We start from the raw sequence: 22,968 nt of genomic DNA on the forward strand, positions 1-22,968 counted from the left end.
CGGGGCTAACACTAGCTCCCGGGGTTTATGGGGGAAATGCGCCTCGCTTTCACAGCAAAAAGCTTATTTGGATTTTTAAAAAAATATATACGGTTTGTTTTCTAACCTGCCTCTAGAGATGGATATTTATTTTATTAAAAGAAGTCACTTTGTAATGGATGCATTTTTTTTTGCTCCAAGGTAAATCTGTAACTCGATAAGTAAAATCCAGTCGAAGCGAACGTGTGTTTGTGTTGTTTTTGCAAATGATTCTAACAATTATACCTGTTATTTTTGTTTCTGAGGACGTTTAAAGCAAACAAACAGCAACATCGCGTTCATTTCTGCTTTATTTTTCAAGCTTTTCAGGTGACCGATCCAAGCAACTCACATTATTTGCGTGTTTGAGTAGAATTTTTGCACGTGATTTTTTTTTTTTGGGTGGTGGTGGTGGTGGGGGGGATCTAAGTCAGTCTGATCAGTTTGAGTAAGGTGGGGGCTTTAAAAGGAGTCCACCAATATGGAGGAGCAGAAGTGAATAAATGCGTCCAAGATCTTCCCGGAGAGATTGTGAGGGGGTCGGCTTTTTTCCCCCCTCAGTAGTACCTTTTGAGGTCCTGTTCCAACATTGCGATCTTACAGAGAAAAAAAATAACAGTACAAGGTGTGACAGGGAGTTGGTTGTACGGCATGCATTAAAAAAATCAAAGAAATGTCGGAAATATGTTGAGTTGAGTTAATCTCTTAATCAATTTTCAGTTTCAGTCACTGAGCTGCTTTGTGGGAGAGGAGGACGCGTCATGCAGCAATAAATTTGTGATTATAGAGGCTTGCAGGAGCAGCAGGCTTTATTCGGCCGGATTTGCTCCGTGCACTAAACTGATCTTCATTATAACGGGAGCTCCAGACAACTCAGACCATCTTTTTAACTGGCAATTACAAGAGAGTGACCACGCAAAGGTTGTTTTTTTTTCTCGACTCGAATGGTAATTATAAAGCCAAGAACATAAACAACTTCTTTCCTAAACACTTAGGATTTTCGTCTTTGAAGGTGGTACACTAAACACGATACACCAAAGCGGGGAAACTTCAGAAGTCTTTTCATTATCAAAGGCCTGAATGTACGGAACTGGCTTGTTTTCTTCTCCTTTTTTTGCCCCACTCTGCGTAAATCAATAGCCAGTCCCCGTTCAGAATAGATTTGTTGTCCGGACTGGCGTTTTTATAGGTAGGTGTTTTCTACTCCTCAGATTTTGATTTATCGCCCTCGCCTAGGATTAGCCTGTGAAATAGGTATTTCAGAGAAGAAGAGTGCTATGTGCTTACGCGTTTATGCTATTTATACGATTGTGATATACACTATTTCTTAGCCTATTTCTTGGAGTACTTCAATATAAAAAAAAGTAATCGTTTCAGTAAAAACTTATTTAGATAAATATGTGAGTTAGATATGTGTAAATTACATTTGTTTGTTTTTTTAGCGTGTTTATTCATACGTTTGTCTTGGAAAGCATACAATGCGTATGTTTTGGATTATGTTGAAGGATGATCTTTTTCCTTTGAAATCGATTTTGGTAGCATGTATGAATGCATTTTACGCAGGATACTGTGTGCTTTTCCCACATGCCATTCTTTAAACTTAAAGGCTTGTCCCATCCGTGCCTACAAGTGACCAATACATTTTAATGTAAACAGTAATGTGGGTAAACCTGAGAGACATGCCGGCCTTATTCTGCAATTTTGGGGAAGTTTGCTTAACTTTTGCATACGTGTGGGTGTGAAATATTTCGATTTTGCAATCTTAATTAATGAATTTGATGAAGAAATGAACACCTCGTGGTCTGGAGCTCATGAAGAAGCGTGCACATAAACTTTGATTGGCTAATGCTATTTATTTTTTATATATATATTTTTTACAATGTAGGCTATTTTAAGCTTTTTGGAAGTTTTCAGGACGTTTCATGAGGTTTTTTCTTGGTTCCCAAGGTGCGTTATAGCTGTGGCTCGAAACACGTTTTAAGGTGGGATGAAAAATAACACCTAACAAAGTCGTTCACATTTCAAATAGAAACCCGTCGTTAATCTGTCACAAACCAATGCCAATGTGTTTTCATATTAGGCCTCCAAAGCCTCAAGTAGCTGATTGACAACGGCATGCAAAACCGTTGAATGCACTGCTATTCAGCTTGTAGGAATTTCTTTTATTAAAAATTGATGTATTTCAAGGCTTTACCACACAGAATGCAAGACGCCATAACGCATGGCAACATGTTCATGGTTGCTTTTGATATTTTATATACATTTTAGCGTCGTTACACGTTATTGCACATTTTAAAAGACGGATGGAAAAGAAAGCAGGAAAGGCCTCTGTGTGATTTTTATTATGGTTATAATTTTTTCTTTTTTTATAAAATTTTTTTAGTTTTTGTAGATTTTGCGTTCATCTACAAAAAGTGATGCAGTATTATTTCATATATCATTCGAATCCATGGGATCACAAAACAGACCTAATCAAAGAAGCCACTGTCCAGAAAGTCAAAACAGTGCAAAATGCAAAAGAGAGTACTAATCCGCTAGAAACAACGTAGTTAGATCGTAAATGCATCAATTATACATCGTTTTCTTAGTGGAATTTACGCGAATGTTTAAAACCCTTGGACCATTCTTGAATCTTAAACTGAGCAGGCGATGGTAATGAATGCTTATTTTAAACCATGTGGCCTGGAGCCTAATAAATCGCTTTGTGGAAGGAAAAAAACAAGGACCTCAGGACAGAATCGTGTCTCGGCTTTAAACCGAATTCTCCCCTTATCAATCAATCCATATTTTTCAGCAAATATTTTATGACAAAAAAATCTGCGTTTCAGATATAATACATTTATATATGGGTCTTGATATGTTTGTCTCCTCAGCACTCTCGATCCTGTTTGACTTGGTTTGTCTTTCATGCCAGGTTTTCTGGATGATTCCTTTATCACGCGACAGTAATGAAAAGAAGATAATGAAGAAGGTCTTCTTTAATCAAACCAACAGACTCAAATGTCCAGTGTATTCTGTTACACTTCTTTACCCCCGTTTAGTTTGACTTTTAGCTTTTTCAATAAAACAGGTCGTAATGAGGGAGGTTTGTGTCATTTATGGGAGTGAGCCCATACTTGCCTTAATTGGACACAGATGGGTTTTCCTATTGATAACCTCGCAGTGGTACCGGACTAAACACGGCGGAAACGTCATTCCCTCGAAATTATAGACGGCGATTGGACTGATTGGACTTAGTGCCCTCCCTTGTGGGCACGTATGTTTATTCAGTTAAGTCAAGTGGTGTAATATGGCAGCGCCACACATCCTAGGATTCTACTTTGTATTTAGAAAATTTAACACTTTAATGCATGCACAGTGACTGCACCATCGTGTGCACTGCATGCAGACTGCGATCTCCAGACTAGACAACTATGACAAGACTGTAGTAGTGCGCAAAATAGTGCGCAGTCAGTGCGATCCTAGTGAAACACCGCTAAATAAAAGTACATCAAATGTGTTATATGTATCCGTTTTGGCCTAAGCCACGTTTGTGAGAGTAGGTGGCGGCTGAAATAAATGTGTACACCATGACAGTGCTGTCACTGGTGGGGTGAAAGGGGCGACGATTATTAGGGCCCGCTGCACAGCTTTGCTTTATTTTATTTATTTTATTTAGGGGTTTGGGGGTGGGGCAACGCCCCTAACCGCGCACTGTCTCATCGCTGGAAAATGTTGTGATAATCACCTAATATGCCAAGTTTCTTCTACCCTGACCACACGATCACGAATGTGGACTTACATATAGCACTGGACTGGAGTGCTTTGCACGGATGAATAGCGTGGGGTTAAAAGTGGTAAGAGCAATAAAAATAACCCGGTGAGTAGGTTGCCTGTGCTAAGTTAGGGAGGGGTCACGAGGTTATAAAATTGCCTAACTTTGTCTTATTTAAGCACATTTTCCCCTTTCTTGTACGCATGATACAGGGTTAAAAGTGTTATAAAGTTAGTAATTCATTTTTGTACCATTTTGCTGAGGTTTTAAATGATTAGATGTGCAACGCTATATACATGTCTGTATGTATTGTAGCTTAAATTAAATTGTAATGAAAATGTCAATAATAATAATAATAATAATAATAATAATAATAGTACTACTACTACTACTACTACTACTACTACTAATATTAATAGGTGGTGTATACTTATTTCTAAGTTCACTGGTGTTAGATCAGAAAAAAATTTATCGAAATAAAAATACATATTATAGGCTACTTTAATTCAATTAAATTTTAATTTAACTTATACTTTAATTCATCGAACCTAAGGCTTAAATCAAACTTTCTAATGGACATGTATACGCATGCAAGCAGCATCAGATCAGGTACGACACTGGAGCGTCCTGCTTGAAATATTCTTGCCAAAGGCGGAGCGGGATGAACGGCCTGCTTCAAACCGGTTTAAAACTGCGGCCTAAAACAATAACGGGGTCTTGCTGCAGCAGTCTTGGCCCGCGCTGGTGACAAACGGCCCGTTCCGGTAGTTTGAATGTGGCCGGGAGATGGAGGGAAAGTGTCAATCAGAGACGCTCCACCGATCGTGGACAATGCTCTTCGTGGGACTGGTCTGTTTCAAGAGCAATCAGTCACTCCGCATTAATTATCCCCGCGTCCCACAGCAGGGTAGCTCGCGCTGGCACTATGAGCGTTCTCTCTCTCTCTCTCTCTCTCTCTCTCTCTCTCTCTCTCTCTCTCTCTCTCTCTCTGTGTGTGTGTGTGTTGCATGGTATCGCAGGCTAGCGCTATGCTATAGCACACCACTAAACACGAACCCCACACCCACCTTTCGGGTTACGCAAAGAAACCAATAAAGTGTGGTAAGAGGGCCTTCCGTGTCACTAAATTTAATAAATGTAGATGTATGTTTAAAGAGGTGCATCTTCATAAGTTATAGAACAGATTTTCATTGTTCCATTGATATTACATTTTTAAAAGACATTTTAATAGTCAGGGTTTTTCCTCAAACATTTATGTCACGATCATAAATTCAAGTGATCTTGTCACTGGTATGAACTCTTCCACGTTTGTATATGATGCAGAAGTTCGTCTAGATTTAGTTACATATCCACTTTGTGCTTCGTTTAATCACCTTGGGGGATTTCAGTATACATTTGTTGCCACGTAGTTGTAACGTTTAACACTGGACACGGTTTACAGTCATTAGTTAACTGTAAGTACACCTTCATTGCCATGGTTCCACAAGTTTGATGGGTTACAGTTTGCGCCAAGGCCTATAGCCTGCTCAGATCTACCGTACAAAATCACACTGCTGTTGTAGCGAAAGGTGGAAACAGCAAAGAGCTGCTCATGTGCTCCATACAATCTGCATTTACTAAATCAGTGATCAGCGTTTACTATGATGCAGTCACTACTAATATAAATGTATGCTCATGGTGACGGTAATTTACCTGTTTTGGATTTTAAGTATTTTTCTTATTTTTCAGGTGACTCGGTGATTATTAACATTTGTTTATTGCGGTCATTAATATATGTATATATTAATATATGTTCAACTTTATTCACTTTATAATTTTTACTTAATTGCATACACCTTAAATTTTAATTTAAACTGAATAGATTGTAAGTTTGCATGGACTCTTGTTAGTAACGGTGTTAGTAGGCCTACAACTGAAACTGGCAATAATAATAATAATAATAATAATAATAATAATAATAATAATATTGGCTACATCTTTTATTTTTAGACCTAGTCCTGCTAAAATTCGTGCTTACACCAAAAACCCTTGTCCTTAAACTAGCGAAATTTTCAATGTTACGTAGTCTCCAACTTACAGTGCAAGAAAACGCCCGGGTTTTTTTCTTTTCAAATAGACAATACGTTACAGTAAGATGTATTCAACAAACAATGAGGAGAAAGTCCACAGAAAACAGCTCCAACTTATTTGTTTTGAGGTCAGCTCTCTCGCTTCCACTGCTTTAGTGAACGCGTTTATTTCCGATATTATCCTTTTGGTTCAGTCATTTCCACGTAGCCTACTCGTTTTATTATGTTGTGCTGTATTAAGCTATATTAATCCGCACATCTAGACACTATATTTAATATAACGTGTAATTTCCCCCTTTTTAACGTATTCCGTTTGATTAAGTCACTCTTGACTCTCCTTTAGCTTTGGGGCCAGCTAGGTTCGCCTAGGGGAGGCCTTGAAACCGCCCCTTCTTATCTCCTTTCATCATGCAGCTTTGGGCCGCCTTGAAACCGCAAGGCCAGTAATTGCTTTTTTCAGGCAGCCCAGTGCGGACTGGCCAGCAGCCAATCAGAGCCTTGTTTACACTCTATGATTGACACCGTTCTGGCAACATGCCAGCCAATCAAACACGTTTCAGGTTGAAGCCCGAAAATTTTAACCCTTTTTATGCTTAAAACCAACAGATTTTGGTATGTACAAAGAACCTATAGACAGCTGTCATATTTTCTGTTAGGTCATTCAAATGTTTTTTTCCATGCAGGTTTGCCTGACTTATGTTACTGATCAGAATTTTTTTTTAAAACCAAACCAACTATATTGTCATCAAATTAAAAATATATCCTTGGTATAATAAAGTATGGATATTTTTGGGGTTCCCGTTTTTTTTTAAGAAGTTTAAAAAATCTTACTATTTTATAGGATTGTTAAAAATCAATTACAAAAATGCTTCTCTTTAAATTTCTTGCCTAAATAATGTGCACTTTCTTTTTTTTTAGAGCTACTCGTAGACATGCATGTGGTTACGACTGCGCTCAACTTACTGGAAAGGTTGAATGTAGCGCGCACCGTTTTGTTTCGTTGCCTGATAGCTAAAACCCCATTGGCTCAGAGCAGCAGCCAATCAGAGCCCATGTTTATCCCGCGGCGCTCTGCACGAGCTTATGGACTTGTCGATATTAAACCAATGGGTGAGACTGTCCCCCCTGGCTCCTCCCCCTGTCTCCTTGAGTGGCATGAGCGGATTCAGGAAAGAGCCTGAGCCTGCATGTACGCGAGATCGCTTCAGTAGAAGCTCTATAGTGCGGTGTATCTCCGAACTCTAACTGCACACACTGCAGTCACCAGGCTAGGATGTAACCATTTCCACATGTCGTTTTTTATTCTGCATCTGCTGTCTTTTGCCTATTTTTTTACACTATGTTTTTAACCATTTATTGTTATGCAAGGAATAACTTACCAGTAAGTAATTCGTTTATATTGTATACAGTCTATGTGTGTAATAATAAACATTTGTTTTCCAGAGCTGCTCTTACCATATTTTTTTTCTCGCAGAACATCTGGTGTTATGCAGAATTACTCAGGCTGTAATACTGACGCGCTGATGGGTGATTGAGAAATGTGTACAAGCTATTAATTTACTGCTTTAAATAGGTGCCTGTTACTAACATCAATAATAATAATAATAATAATAATAATAATAATAATAATAGTAACAGCAACAACGGGCATGTATGGATTCTTATTAACGCCTGATGCCTGCCAATTGTGTTTGCACACTCCAACGATTGAGCATGATTTATAATATCAAAGGGAACTCCGCTCCTAAATAATAAATTACTGCAAACTGACTGAATTTTAAACTGAACTGAAAGGCGATCATTTTCAGTGCTTTTCCAGCATTCCAGTCAACGTGTTTAATGTATATATCCTTATCCTTTTAAACGCATATAACCTACTGTATTCTGCCAAGTGCACAATTACCTTACAGTTGTTTTTGTACCTTATGGATGCTGCAGAAACATAGTATGCAAACTTAAATGTTCTGTCTAATCTTCCTTTCGCTAATATCTATTTTCATATTAAAGCAATACCACCAACTCAGTTATTGCCAGTGTGTAGATCAAGAGCGCGTCGTTTCAGAGGGTGCTTGTGTCTTACTGTACAACTACATTGTTTTCAATCAGATTTCACAGAGGTCTAAAAAAGGGGCAAAAGCCCAATAAACCAATGCCCCACAAAGCCATACCGGGCCATTGCTGTAGAGTTGAAGTATAACGAAATGTTAAGCCGTCATTGCAGTGACGCCAGAAATATGAATTAGTGTGCATTGTCATAGCGAAAGACTGAAGTGCGCTGCTTCACATTGAGCGTTAGAGAATTTCACTGGCAGTGCAACCTTAAAATGCTGCCTTCTAGTTTAGGCTCGCTTTATGGGAATCGCTTTAACAGGCTTTCATTAAGATATCTTGCTCGTGTACATTTTTTTGTCTTTGTCTGTGTATAAAACTGGAAACTGCTGAATTTATCATTGATGTGGATGTGTGATATATTTCCAGTCACTCGCTGTCGATGTTCAGTTTATAGGACAACTGCAAAATTGGCCCTGCGATCGCCACATGATAAACTACGAGACATGTGCATCATTTGCCTACGTTTTGAATACTTGCATGCATTTTTCATTTTAATTTAGAATGATGACGAGTGATATGCGATCAATCACATAGTCTCAGTTGCTTTTATCCGGGGTGTTGTTATAAAAGGAATTCACCACCCTATTCATTATACCAGAATGCTTTGTGTGTTTTTTTTTATGAAATGTATTCACATTCTTAAGGACACACACACACACACCATGAAAATTGATAGATATATTATTTGTTGGAGAGATGCTAGCCAACGGTGGAAATTAAACTCACTTGTATTTCTTATTCTTGATTGGATTTACGATAATACAGAACCTATTGTTGATGTGCTATCGCAGAACGTCATTTACATGTTAATACACGAGATTTGAGTGAAGTCGGGGATTTGGGGCCAAAGGTGATGATGGTGAGGCCTAATCTTTTGGCCCACACTCCCAGAAATAGTGGACAGGGCGAGAAGAGTTAATTTCACACAACCACGGGCAGAAATGTAACCTAAACTACAGCATTAACAATTACAAGGTTTCACTAATTGCGTGTCATTTAGATTTGTTGAAAACTGAAACAAAACAGGATAAAATCTTAGTCATTTGAGGACAATTGATTATATTTATAATCGTATATTCTTACTGGCGAAATATTGTAAAACTTATAACAACAACAACAACAACAATAATAATAATAATAGTACGGCATGTAGCCAGTATATTATACTGAACAATTCCGCGCTACCTTTGTGTTGTATAAACTTTTCTGGGTAAATTTGGGGGTGTGCTGCTTTTCTACCTCCTTCAGCTCTGCTAAGAAAGAAATAAAAAAAAAATTCTATGTTCACGCTTGTATCTACATTCACAGCTAGTCTATATTATTTGTTGTCTTGCAGTTGTCTTACACTGAACAATAACACGCCGTGTGGGTTTTTATTTAAACCCGTGCCGCATTTCTATTGCAATTCGGACTGAGAATTGCGTTTGTTTTGTGTTGCAGAAAATATGACTGGGATGACATAGGCTACTTTTTGGGCGTCAGATCCAACACGGTGCTGAATGCAAGGCCTAAACGAAACTCCTAACGGGATTATAGCGTCGGTTCGGCTTGCCCCCTTTGGATTTCGGATTTATCGGCTGTTTTGGAATGGAAGGCCGGGAGTTCGGCCCTCCTCCGCCGCTGCTCACAGAGCGAGGCCCGCTGGCTCACCGCGCCACCTCTCGGATCACTGCAGCCGGCCACGCAGCCGTGCAGCACCCCGCTGCCTTCCAACCCGGGAAATACTATCCCTCACACATCCCCATACCTCCACAATCAGGTACGTGTTTTCGCTGCCTTTCTTCCTGACCTGTTGAGCGTTTGTACACACTCTTGGTCTTATTGTACGTTGAATGTTTCGGCGTGCAGTCGGCACAGTCTCCGCACCTGTGAGCAGTAGGCTATAGGCTGCACATACGTGTTATTTATTGGAAAGGGAAATTACTTGGACAGTATATGCTTAGACTACAGTCCTTTTGGAAATTAGCTTACTGTGCACTGCTAAGAACTTTATGTACCAGTTCTAGACGGTATTGTAACATTTTATTGAACTAATTACTGTCTGACTTTAGCTGTATATATGTGTGTGTGTGTGTGTTTGTATGTGTGTGTGTGTATCTGGTAGACCAAGTCGCAGAGCTTAAACCTTTAGAAAGTTAGACGTCATTGTAATATTGTACTCCAGTATCTCATTTCAAAAATGCTTTATATTTTTGGACGGCAATCAAATAAAACATCTCTCTGTGTTCTCTATAGAATATAAAAAGAGTAAGAGTTTAGTATTAAGAGGAATTGTACTTTCTTTGTTTAGAGGAATGTTACTTTTTTTGTATCACACCCACGTCACCTAATAATGGCGTGTGTGTGTTGTATTTTACAGTGTCCAGGATTAGGGTCAGTCCGCGCTTGTATGCGTGTGTGTGATTTGGTAATAGAGGGTACTGTAATGCTAGAAAATCCGGTTTCTATATTGAGCGCTGATGTGACGGGGTGCGAATGGCTTGACAGTGCATGCATTAGATTTAACAAGTGGCTGTGGCGTATGACTCCGACTTCTTTGAGCACACGGCTGCATTGCATCTCGTTTTGCATACTGATGGGATAAGAAATGTGTCGCATGTGTTCACATATAAATTATGGCCACGAGTTAATTCACATCAATTATTTATCTAGTGTAATGTACAGACTTGTGCTGCACAAATACATTAGTTTTTGTTCGAAATGAGGAACGCCTTTGTGTTTGGGACTGACTACAAGCTTGCATTGGAAAACCATGTCACTGCTCCTCAAGATTTTATGCAGTGAAGCATTTTCAGATAGGCGTGATGTTTATGCCGCTACTCTCTTTAGCAAATATGCGGCACACTAAACGTATAATTAATCACAGAATCACGTTTGTGGTTTTCTTAATTTAATCCTTTTGAATTTGTTTTTAGTGACAATGAGTGGCCTTGTGGTTGAAGGCAATGCTAAACTCATAGAGGGTTTCTTCTTCGCGTAATATTTAGGAACTATTTGTTCTTCAGAGATGCGTGGTGAATGTATTTTGTCCTACGTTGTTTCTTTAATTCAACATATAAAGTAGTGTGAAAAACTTTGCAGTTACTAGTTACTGTATTGTTAACACTTTAGACTAATTTGTGAAAATTATTATTATTATTATTTTTTATTTTTTTTTTTTTAATTCTACTTTAATGTTCTAACACCAGTCATACAGCACAGGCGCACAACTCCGGGCCCGAGCTTCCAGTTCAGTTGTTGTTAGTTTTAAGACACCTGATCATTTAGTAAAATGTTTAGTAGGTGTGCGAGAGTATGAAATGTTCCTCTCTCTCAGGAATACAAAATGGACTATGAAAACATGCACGTCGTAATGGAAAGTACCTTTAACCAGTAGAAGTTTTATCTTTTTACTTCTAATGAGAGACGCACTTCTCATCGGACGTTTGTGTTGTTGGGTTTTTATATTGCATTCCTTGCGCATGTTTTTCGCCTGTATTTATTGTGCCGAACTAATTGCGTCTTGGTCACTCTAATGTGAATGTAAATACTCGACTCTAGTGATTATGCAAACATGGCTATAATTGGTTTAAGATGTTACGGAAGTGACCGTTGCAGCTACATTTCGGGTGATCCAAGAGCTTGCCTAACAATACACTATGGCAGACCTACACATATACCTTTGCACTGTGTATGTATGCACGCGCACTGAACAGGGGAAAAAGTGAGCTTTGTAAATTCATGACATGTTTTCCACTGCACCATTATCCGTCAATATTAGCCTAACGCACCTCCTTATTTTTTAATGTCTAGGCTATAACTTTAGATGTTGACCACCCAGAGGCATAAAACCAGACTTAAATCGACCAGGCCGATTTTGTTCCACAGTTCTGTTTTTTTACATGTCGGTCATTGGCACGTCCATAAGTCAGGAAGTATTCGAATAAACCTGTTATTTCCAATACAAATAATATTAATAACCATGTAATTTGACCTCTCTTAGGTATTACCCATTTTAGGAATTTTGGTTTGGAATGCGCTTCTGGGAGTTGGTTCAATATAATTTCTTTGGGAATGACAGTCTTTCGAAAATGAACACCTGAATTTGATGGATTTCACAGTGGATATCAACCCAAAAGTCTGAATTTTTACGCGTCAGGAGTAACTAAACGCGTGCGTACACACTGCAGCGCCGATTTACAGCCGACAAACCTAGGCTTTATGGTCTTTAACGGGGTTATAAGTCTACATAAAAAAAACACACTACACATAACACACACTTCTTACGCACTATATCGCAGTATGCCTGCACATAAGTGTACTATTACGTACAGTAAGTAATCAGGCGGTTTTGGACAGAAGCTCTTGTGCGCTAGGCTTTTCCTAACCTCTTCTCTCAGGCTCCTCACACACTATTTCTGTTTGCCCCGCGCAAATAACTCCGTATAATTAACTCATCCAGAGTCGTAAAATAAAAAGAACCGAACAAACTCCACGAAAGTAGGCCATCTCATTTATAAGCACTCTCGAGCAAATGTTTGTTTTACTTGTGCGTTTTTAAGTCGAGTTTTGGGCTCTGTTTTGGTTCGTTGTATGCGTTTATACTCCTGAATTTTTCGAATCCATTTTTAACACCAGTGCCACTCACTGACTTTGTTGCATCGCTACAACAGCTTGGATAACGTGCTGAACAAAAATGTTGCTGGGTAATACGTACAGGGGGATCCTGTGCTAATATTTTCTCCTTTTTCTCCCATACCCATATTTCCTCTGCTCCATTTCCTCAGCAGATGTGCGGAAAGTCTGTTCAAAGACTGACGCTAGCTCGTGTTGTACAGGTGCATTTTCTCTCACTCCCTCTCGCTTGTGTGTGTGTGTGTGTGTGTGTGCTTGTTGGGCAGACTACAACTCAGACCTCATCTCAAAGACCAGCTCTTACTTTTAAATAAATAAAACTAATAAACATATAATAATAATAAAAAAAATCGCACTGTTGACTAGATATTATAAAATATCTCTTTTTTATTACTTCAATCTTCTTCTTAAAAAAATGTTTTTGTTTACAACACCTTGACTATTATTCAGTAGACCATATTTTAAGGTCTGTGTTGTTTCCTCACATGCAATTCAGTAGGAAAAAAACTTTATTTAGAAAAAAAAACAAAAACCTAAACATTCATTCCCTATTCAGTTACTAGTGTGTATTATGTGTTATTAAAAAGAAAAGGGAAAAAACGCACATGTGGCATTATTTATCTTTACTCCCTTGCTGATTAAAGAAAAACCAAGACCATGAACTCCTGCTTTGCCAGCCATAGAGATGCATTCACCTACATTCAAGGATTGAAGATTGATGCTGTGTAATAATTAAAAATAAGCAGAACATGCTAAAAGTCACGGTCTTGCTTCGCCTTTCACTCTGTCATTTGCACTCTTTCTTTGCATTCTTCTCTCTTTTACGCGCATGCACACACACCTCCCTAGAGAGCAGAGACATGGTTGGTGGGAGGAATGCTTAAAAGACCCCGCATATTTCAGGAAATCAATGAGAAGAGCTTTCTGGGATGCTCTTTGAGGACCAGTGTGTGTGTATGTGTGTGTGTGTTTGTGTGTGAACCATAGTTCGGGAGTACTTTGGGCTGCACATAGATGCAACAAACACAGCAGTGAACTTCAAGGTTCACTCTAAATTAAGAAGCACCATCTCTCTCTCTCTCTCTCTCTCTCTCTCTCTCTCTCTCTCTCTCTCTTTACCTCACACATATCCACATGCACCCACAGCCCCGAATGTTTATTTTATTGAAGGGGGATATACTGTGACTGACATTTATGTTTGCATAGAAGAAGAGTTCTACACTGTCGAGCCCTGCTTGGCTTATTCTCCATTTCTCCATGCTCTTCCCACTGGGCCTGGATCGTATCTGAATGATCCTGCAGGTCGTCTGCTGTGTTACTGCACTCGTCCTTATGCACTCGTCCTCCTCCTCCGCTGTCCAGCAGCGCTACTCAGCCGTGCTATGTGTGATGGAGAGTGGCCTGCAGCCCTCAGGCTTTCACAAGGCTTGTAGTTTAAATTAGTGCTCTGCTCAGGCATGAGTCGGCTTAGAGCGCTCTCTCTCTCTCTCTCTCTCTCTCTCTCTCTTTTGATCTTTGATTTGTTCTTTATCTGTTGTGTAGTCTGTTGTGTCTCTCCTTTATTCAACTAAGGGGAGAGCAGCTCTAAAGAAATGTAGCTACTGTGCAAAAGTGAAACAAAATATTGTTTGTGAAAAGTCATCCCATGAGAGAGTGATTTCCTCAAGTCAATATTCATACACCCATACCGAAAGGTTCAGTATCGCTCAATACATCTTGCGTGTATGATGAATCGAAAATTTACAACAATATTTCAGAGACTAAACCAGAAATGTGTTGCAAATTTTTTTTTATTTGCTTAAAACAACAATAATAAATAATGATTGATGAAGGGAAAGAGAAAGAAACAAGAGAGGGATAGATAGAAAAAAAGAAGCAGGAAGACTGAATGTTTCCACCTGGTTGGTAATCTGGCCCAATTACCTCTGCCTGGTAGCACAGAGCCTGGTGTGTTACTTCACCACTCACAGTCGCTGCCAGCTGAGCACTGTGTGTGTGTATGTGTGTGTGTGTGCGTACACATCAAGCTGTTCCCACTCTTCTTGCAATCATATATATTTATAAGGGAACTCTTGTTTCTTTTGCCTCAAAAGCCTCTTAATTTGACAAAAAAATTGTTATATGCAATTATTCATAGTTTGTTACATTGTTATTAATAATTGTTACATTACATCATTCCAAACTTTTCTTGTGCTTATAACAATATCTGCTTTAATCTGTGTCTTGTACATGTACATTATAGATAGATAGATAGATAGATAGATAGATAGATAGATAGATAGATAGAATACAAAAATAAACAATTTTTCACCACAGACACATTTTAGTATTTTCACTTCTGATTAATTATTAATGAAATTTTCCCACAGATTTTAGTACATTATTATTTTATTAGATTATACTATTGTTTTTTATGGTTGTTGTTTAAGCTCCACAGCCCAACATATTACAGAACAGAAGAGTAACTAATACACACACACACACACACACACACAAAATTGCAAATCTGAAAGTGAAAATTGTCACCCTCTCACCTTGTGTTATATATGTGATACAAGCCCACTTACTGTGAACAAATGTGTGACACACACTTAATGCTGTGTTCGAGGTGAAGTGCAACTTGTAGTTCCCTGCCTACAACTGGTAAAATCCAACGAAACCTAAATTTCATCGTCATATCAACATGGCCGCGTGCACTGTGAACAGTGTGAATGTACTTTTAAAATGAGTATAAAGCAGTATAGGCTTTAGATCAGTTAATATACAGACAAAGAACTTGGTCTAATCTATAACATCGACCAGACTAATCACTGGTTTAAAACGTAATCATCATCATTAGTGTTATTACAAACATTAGCTGCCAGCTCGTTGTTAAACTACTTGTTATTGTCTGCAGTTGTTGCTATACTGCAATTTCAGTAAAGAATTTTGCATCAATGTTTGAAGATCACTTCTGTTATAAACAGTACCAGAAGTAGCTCAGGCCTGTAACAGTAAATGTGCGGGCATTTTTATTAGCTTCATGTGCAAAAACACCCACCATTGTGGAGATGTTTTTTTCCCCACTACAGATGTCGAACATGCAAAGGTGGAAAATGATGTTATTACAACTTGCAAAATACCACTTACAAAGTACCGTGAATGCAGTGTAGCTCTTAAACCCAGGTTTCAGTACAACAATGAGGTAGTGCATGGGGTGTTCAGAGCTCATTTATACACCTCACACACACAGACACACACACACACACACATTCCACACTCAGTACACCACCCCGTTTGCCTATCAGCTCACATTTTTACATGAAAACAGTTTTTCTCATTCATCACTGATTCCATCAATTCGCTGCCTCACCATTTGTCTTCTCCTTTTTTACGTTTTATCTTCCTGGTCATTTCTGTGATTTTTTTATGGTCAATAATTCTTCTGAGAGACTCGTATAAATGCAACACAGTTTACTGAATTGAAAAGAAAAAAAAAAAGATTTTAAAAATAAATCACCAGTTCAGAAGAGTTTTTCTGTTCTGCAGGACTGAGTAAAAGGCTGATTGATGTGTGATTTGCAGTCCTTTAATATTCTTGTTCAGGCAGGACATCCTCTTTCTGTGTGTGTGTGTGTGTGTGTGTGTGTGTGTGCACGCATTTCATTTTGACACCTCACTGATGAACTTAGCTACCATAGTCCAGTTTAAACATGACCATCTCTCTCTCTCTCTCTCTCTCTCTCTCTCTCTCTCTTGCTCTCTATTATTAATTCCAAACGCTGCTAGGCCTGTGGCCAGCTCTCTAAATCAGAAACAATTTTGGGATTTGGCTAAGAAAATAAAAGCCTTCGGAGCTGGCTTTGATGTCTGATTACAAGAGAGAAATGACATTTTAAACAGTCTGCGAAACAAAACGCTAAAAGAGTTTTTGTACTAGTGGGAAGAAAGAGAGCATGCTTGATTAGGAAGCTTGGGATGAGAGAGCTGTAGTAATGGGTTGTGTGCACCTTTCTCCATGCAAGAGAGTGAGAGGGGATTGGTGTGAGTGATACTGAGTTTCCCTTTTATGTCCTGCTTAAGAGTGCCGTGTGTGTGATTGTGTGTGTGTTTGCTGATTAGCTTGTTCGATTTTGCTAAGATTACAAGGGTAATACTTACAGTTGTTTGTGTTTTTGCTTTGTGATGACATCACGCTCAGGTGCAGACATGATGTCAGACAATGAGGCTTCCTGCCCTGTTATCCAAAACCTAACCTGTCCTACAAGATGCAACATGCACACCTAGTATCTCTTTCTCTATCTCTTTCTCTCTCTCTCTCTCTCTCTCTCTCTCTCTCTCTTGCTCACTTATTTTTAATCACATCACCATTCTGTGAATAGAGGAAGTGAAGAAAATCTAGACCTACGAGACATCATTTACAGTGTTTTCAACTTGCAAACTAATGAGTGTAAAACACATAAAGGTAGTTGTACATGTATATGAGGGTGTATAAGGAGCAGCACAGCTTCACAAGAAGGCAAGCATGTGGCATGCCACACAGGGAGACGAAAGCGCTAAACGAATGCAGAACCTTCATTAAATATACATAAGGCATGCTTCTTGAGTGTGTGTCAGTTTCGACACCCGTAAAGAAAAAAAAAGTGCAAAACAAAGATTAGCATCAGGAATTCAGTATTAATCAGTCTCATGGGACAGCCTTTCTGCCTCACCCTCTCTTACTGCCACTTGCTTTAATTTGAGAGGGACAACTGTTACTCCACTGCCGCACATCCAAATATTCTCATGTTCTGTGATTAAAACAAAACTGTTGTCAATGTTTTTCTCCTTTTGTCTCTCACCTACACTTTGATTGCTCTTTGTGTTTTCCCTCCACTTGCTTTCATTTCTCTTATTGTCTTCCTCTGACGTATTATTATTTTCTTTTAACCTTTTATTTTCTTAATCAGGAATATATTTGTAATGTCATACTGGAGTCATTTCTCTTATCTGATTGAATCTCAGTCAGGCTTGGTAGAAGAAACGATCCTGTCACATTGACGATCATGCTCTTCTTAAGTCCAACTAATAATAGCATGCAATCTATTTTATTAAACAAACAAAAAAAAGAAACATTTGCCAAACAACTGCAGTCAACTTAACCATTGTAAATGAGATTTTAAGTTAAAGGATTTTTTTATCACAGTGCAGAGGAAATGTGTCATTATATTTATTCCATGATAATCACACCGATATTTGGTTTAGGAAAGGTTGGTATATTATGGGGTAGTGTTCTTTTGTTTTTTTTTTTGCTCTGGCCACTATTTTGCCCACTCAACCTTGACCCATTCAGTGACTTTTAAATCAGTGCTTTGAAGTAGGGATCGTTGATGTGGCCCAGGTGCACTTATGAGGTTCTCAGTAATGATTGCAGTCAACACAATTAAGCTACAAACTTGTTCACTGAGCATCAGCATGGCAACATAATGACTGTGAGTTAGAGTGAACAGGAATGCAGAACTCCAGACATACAGCGCTTGTGTGTGTGTGTGTGTGTGTGTGTGTGTGTGTGTGTGTGTGTTGAGGGGTTCTGTCTGTCTTTCTGCCTGTCTGTTTGACTGTGTTGCATTTGTATGGCAAAAAGTATTATATACTGTATTGCAGAAAGGCAGTCCATATGTGGATGGCTGTAATATTTTGGATTATGCCATTTTCCCTCTTGCAGAACACATAGCAGTTACATCTGTCACAATTGTGATTATTTTAAATCACAGTAAACCATAAAAATGACAAACTAATTCAACTAGTCCCATTGTAATTTTCAATACAAAAAAACATTTTTTTTCTCATTTCTCCATCTTATTATGACACATACTCACTAGCAACTCGCTGTATATTGAAAAGACAACATTTCAGCAATCATAGCACAAAGCATAATCGTTGTACATTTTTCTAGGCCTATTTATGTTTTCAAAATGGAAATATCTTTTGCTGGTTAATTGTCTCAATTTGTACTTGTTAAGGTAAGTCAGTTTCATCTTCAATTTTAGTCTTGTTTCTGCTTCATTTTAAAACTTTAGAGTGGTGAAAGACCAGGGGGTGGGGCTGTTTATATCGCCGGGCATGGCTTTCATGCTTTCAATCACTGTTGAATTTAGTTACTGCACATTCAGCTCTAAATTTTGCATGAAGAAATAACTCATTTTCTTGTCTTTTAATGCACTATGTTTAGTACTGTTTAAAATAGGAAAAAATGTGACAGCACACCAACTTTATGGAAATACTATCATATGACTTCTCATAAGCAATGATTTTAAAGTATTGCGGTTATTGTTCCAACCCTAACCTCAGTATACTAAATTGAAGGACTTCAATGAGTCAGTGTGTGCAGGTTAGCGGAGTGGAGTCTTATTCCCTGCTGTAATCCCTCTCTGGGCCATGGGACTCCAGACTGAGAGCCATAGTGGTTTGTGCAGGATTAAACCAGGCCTCAGTGCTCAGCCTACCCAGAACACAGCTCAGAGAGAAAAGGGAAGGAGTGAAAGATTAAAAAAAATAAATAAATAAAATAAAAAAGTAAAGGAAGAGAAGAGCTTATATTGACGTAATGAGACGGGGAGTAGCCAAGGTAGAAAAGTGAGCGAAAATGAGCCAGAGGGGAAGAAGATCACAGATCCATTTAGAGCATAAGAATAATACATTTATCACTGTACTACAATCAAATGTGGTTTATTCCTGTGTAGGTGTAACCAGGCGTTATTGGAGAATGTGTGTGTGTGGAGAGTGCCAACAGCCTAGTTGAGCTTGTGCTTCTCATGCCAGGTACCCTGCTCATAAAATCAAGAAACTGAGGGAGTATAAGGCAAATCGCTGGTTTATAGCATTCCATAATATGCATCAAACATATAAAGCATTGCATTATACTGTATGTTTGGTTCATTATGCAAAATGAACCATGATATATTTAAGAGCAGACTGTTATAGCTTGCAGAGCAGTTGAGGTGGGTGTGCTGTGCATGCAGTATTTAGAAACTGTGTGTGCACGCATGCATGTGTGTGTTCATTCTCTGGGCCATGGTTTATGCACCGGCGAGAGTGCTGATGTCATGTACACACTGTCGAGATTAAAGTGCTGTACGCTCCGTCTGGGGTGTAAACAGTGACTGCACATTAAATACAGCAGAGTGAAAGAGAGAGAAGATGGGTTGAGAGGGAGACGGTGTGGGGGGGGGGACTAAGAAAGAGAGAGATGGAGGAAAGAAAGCAAGCCCTCTGATTAATGAGGAGGAATGCTGAATAGTGACACCAAGCACCCAGCTTCTTAATAGGGCCAAATAAAGCCAATGACATCAGCACTCACTCCCTGCATGTTCATTACTGAACACACTCTCTTCCACTCGATTGCTTTTCTCTCTCTCATACAGGCCACATGCAGTCTTTATATCATCTCTACATACAGCAACAAAGCTAATCGTTATGCTAATTATGAACAATATGTGATGTACATGGTTGTGTGTTTGTTATAGGCTGCATATTTCAGCTGCCTGTGTGTGTGTCAGTGTGACTGCTGTGTTGGTCTCCGCTGGTGCGTGTCATGCAACACTGGCTTCAGTCACCGGTTGTTATCAAAGGCCTCGCTGGTGTTGTTTTGTCCTGCTAGCTTTATTGCCAAGGCTTCAGTGTGGCTGCGTTGGCTCTGCCTGCCCTCTATCACGCCTGCCAGATAGGGCTTCCTCTGTGCTGAGCTTTGTTTGGGGGTCAGTAGCCTGACACACAGCTGTGGTGGACACAACACAGGGCCAGTCATGGTCTCACAGACCATCCCATCATCTCCCTTTCCCATAAACACTCACATACACAGACACACAGAGTGGCAGGGACATGGAGCCTGTCCGAGCTGATGAAAAAAGGTCGAGTGTGAGGCTTGAATGGAAGCTTTAGTCATCTCTCAGCCCCAGTGCCAGGAGCTCTGCTCTTCCCTAATGGAGCTTTAATGAAAGATGCAGGCGATATGTGACAGGGAGAGGGAGTCACTCTTCTCTTCTCTTCTCTTCTCTTCTCTTCTCTTCTCTTCTCTTCTCTTCTCTTCTCTTTGAGATTTAGGCAGTTTAATCTCTTCTATATTATTGAGATTTGGTGATTTTAATCTCTCTCCTCTTCTTTTCTCTTTCGCTTCTTTGAAAAGATAAGAGATAGCACAATGTTGTGTATGTTTCACTTTGGTCTGGAATCACTTTGTACTGCTTCTCTCTTCTTATTTTCTCCCTCTGCTGAAAAATATCTGGAAGATATTTTTACTAGAAATGGAGAGCTAGCATTCATGGTCATGGCACTATTTAATTTCCTCTTATGGTGTAATTTTACATTTTGCTCAATACCCTTCTATTCAATGTACTTAAACCCTAGCCAAATCTAACATAAATTTCAAGCTGTCATCACGTACCCATCTAAGTTGTCAAAAATAATGTTTATATTTTGCATTTAAAGTGTGGGTGTGTGTATGTGTGCACGATCAGGGCAGAGGTCATTAGCTCTTAAGAGGGGTTGGAGGAGGTGGCTGCAGGTGGTTGATTCAGTTTGCCCTTCTCTTCTTTCACACTAGCTATCTTGCAAGGGTTCAGTTCTAGCTTATTCTTACTTTTAATGAATCTTTCTTAGCCCTCAACAATACAGATGGAATGGTGTTTATTCAAAGGGAAAAAGAAATGGCCTCATTATTTAGCCACTCCCCAGCTGAGACAGGAACACAACTTGCCTCTTTTAGTATAGGTGTGTGAAATGTTTGCTAAGGGTCGGAATGGCAAACTACCAACCCAAACGTTTCCATTGAATACAAGTCATTCATAATCCTCATTTGTCTGAAATTTCACCTTATCAGAAATCTGAGAACAGCTTAGCCTTTTCACCTGCAATTATTATGAACTGGATCACTGCTTAGGAATCTGATTCGAGACCAGGCATCATGGACCTCTGCCTCTGAGTCTCTGGCTTTGATCATGCTTAAAGTTTTCTTCTTGTTTATTTCATTATATTTGACAGCATGAGGCAGGAAAATTAAGCACATCTATCTTGGGGTTCTCTTTTCATCTCCTCATGTGGTGTCCTCTCCTGTCTTATTTGTGGAAGGCACACATGAACAAATCTCTAAACAATGTGGTGGTATGAAATGTCGATATTCAGAAGGCCTTAAAATGGATGTCTGGCATTTGCATGCATTGACTGAATGTGTGTTTGTCCAATATATCAACAAGGCTGATGACTTTATTAGGAACATTGATTTGGAAGGCATATGGATAGAGGGGGAGGACTTGAACCAGGGAATGAAGGAGGAAAGTGAAGGAAATGGAATGGAAATCAAGTCTTGCTGAGCTTCATTCAGGACCTGTGCACTTTGGAACTTTGGCATGATCTTATTTTAACTCACTGACAGTTCTGAGGAAGGGCTATCAAATGGCTTATCCAATAAGATTGAGGCATAGCAGATACCTCATAGCGAACATGGCATTAATGAGAACTGTGAAATAAAACATTACAGCATCAGTGAATGTCATCTCTTTTATCATTGTGAATTATTTGCTATTTGTTATCCCCATTATGGTTTTGTGTTTTCACTAAAACATGTAAGTTCACCAGTATTACAGTTCATACTGGTCTTTGTGTAGTTTTGCTGATTGGTCTTTTTTATGTTCATTTATAATGAATACTGCTGATGTAGCTTGTGAGAACAATATAGACTGCTGTATTATTATTGGAAGGTTGTGTTGTTTATTACTTTGCTAACTTCTGTTATTAAGTAACTGTTGTTCACACACACTGGCCATTAAGCATACCTATCACCTTCATCAGTTATATGTCCATTGTTAGCATTTCCTTGCAACATACACTGCTAAGCTGAGCCTGTTATTTAGTCCGTTAATATGGTTGAATATGGTGAGTGTGGTTGATTGGTTGTGGTTGATTTTGTTTGATTTTTTTGAAAATCCTAGTCACAGTGTTTCAGGGAGGGTTTGAGAGCATGCACATTCTAACAATGCATTTAATTAGGAAAGGCAGGCTGTGTCAGGTCCAGTAGAAATGCTTGCTTGCACAGGGGTCCAACGTGATACACTTTCACAACTGGACAATAGTCTGTTCTTTAGAAATCCATAATAGTAAATATAGCCAAGAGTGGAAATATGTGGGATCTGAGCATCTTTCACAAATAGCTCTCCTAGTGGGCAGTTCTTGCCACATAACTTCTGCAACTGGGTGATAGTCCGTTATTTAGAAATGGATGCTATTAATAAGTATTAAAGTGACCTGGATTAGTGAAAAAGCTCTTGGACATTTAAAAGCAGAAAGCTAAATAATGGGGGTGTGTGAATGTGTCACATATTACAACCATAAACACATATTCATAAACCCTAACCCCTGCTATATATTTTTGTGTCACTTATGAGATTT

The 22,968-nt window shown here is 39.0% G+C and overlaps 1 protein-coding gene across 6 annotated transcripts in view; it reads left to right on the forward strand.

The window, feature by feature from the left end:
- Nucleotides 1-529: 529 nt before the first annotated feature.
- The window catches only part of bahcc1b (BAH domain and coiled-coil containing 1b), an 82,240-nt gene continuing 59,801 nt past the window's right edge, over nucleotides 530-22,968 (forward strand). For 2 of the 6 annotated variants that reach the window (XM_058406010.1, XM_058406009.1), the window contains exons 1-2: nucleotides 6,832-7,222; nucleotides 9,394-9,712. In XM_058406010.1, coding sequence (XP_058261993.1) covers nucleotides 9,541-9,712 — 172 coding nt within the window. In that variant the 5' untranslated portion in view covers nucleotides 6,832-7,222; nucleotides 9,394-9,540. Of the gene's footprint in view, nucleotides 966-988; nucleotides 1,208-6,830; nucleotides 7,223-9,393; nucleotides 9,713-22,968 lie in introns of those variants that run through there. The other 4 variants (XM_058406006.1, XM_058406007.1, XM_058406005.1 and 1 more) reach the window with 4 other exon arrangements.

Source organism: Hemibagrus wyckioides, linkage group LG13 (assembly GCF_019097595.1).
Source record: "Hemibagrus wyckioides isolate EC202008001 linkage group LG13, SWU_Hwy_1.0, whole genome shotgun sequence".
In the NCBI taxonomy this organism is placed as follows: domain Eukaryota; kingdom Metazoa; phylum Chordata; class Actinopteri; order Siluriformes; family Bagridae; genus Hemibagrus; species Hemibagrus wyckioides.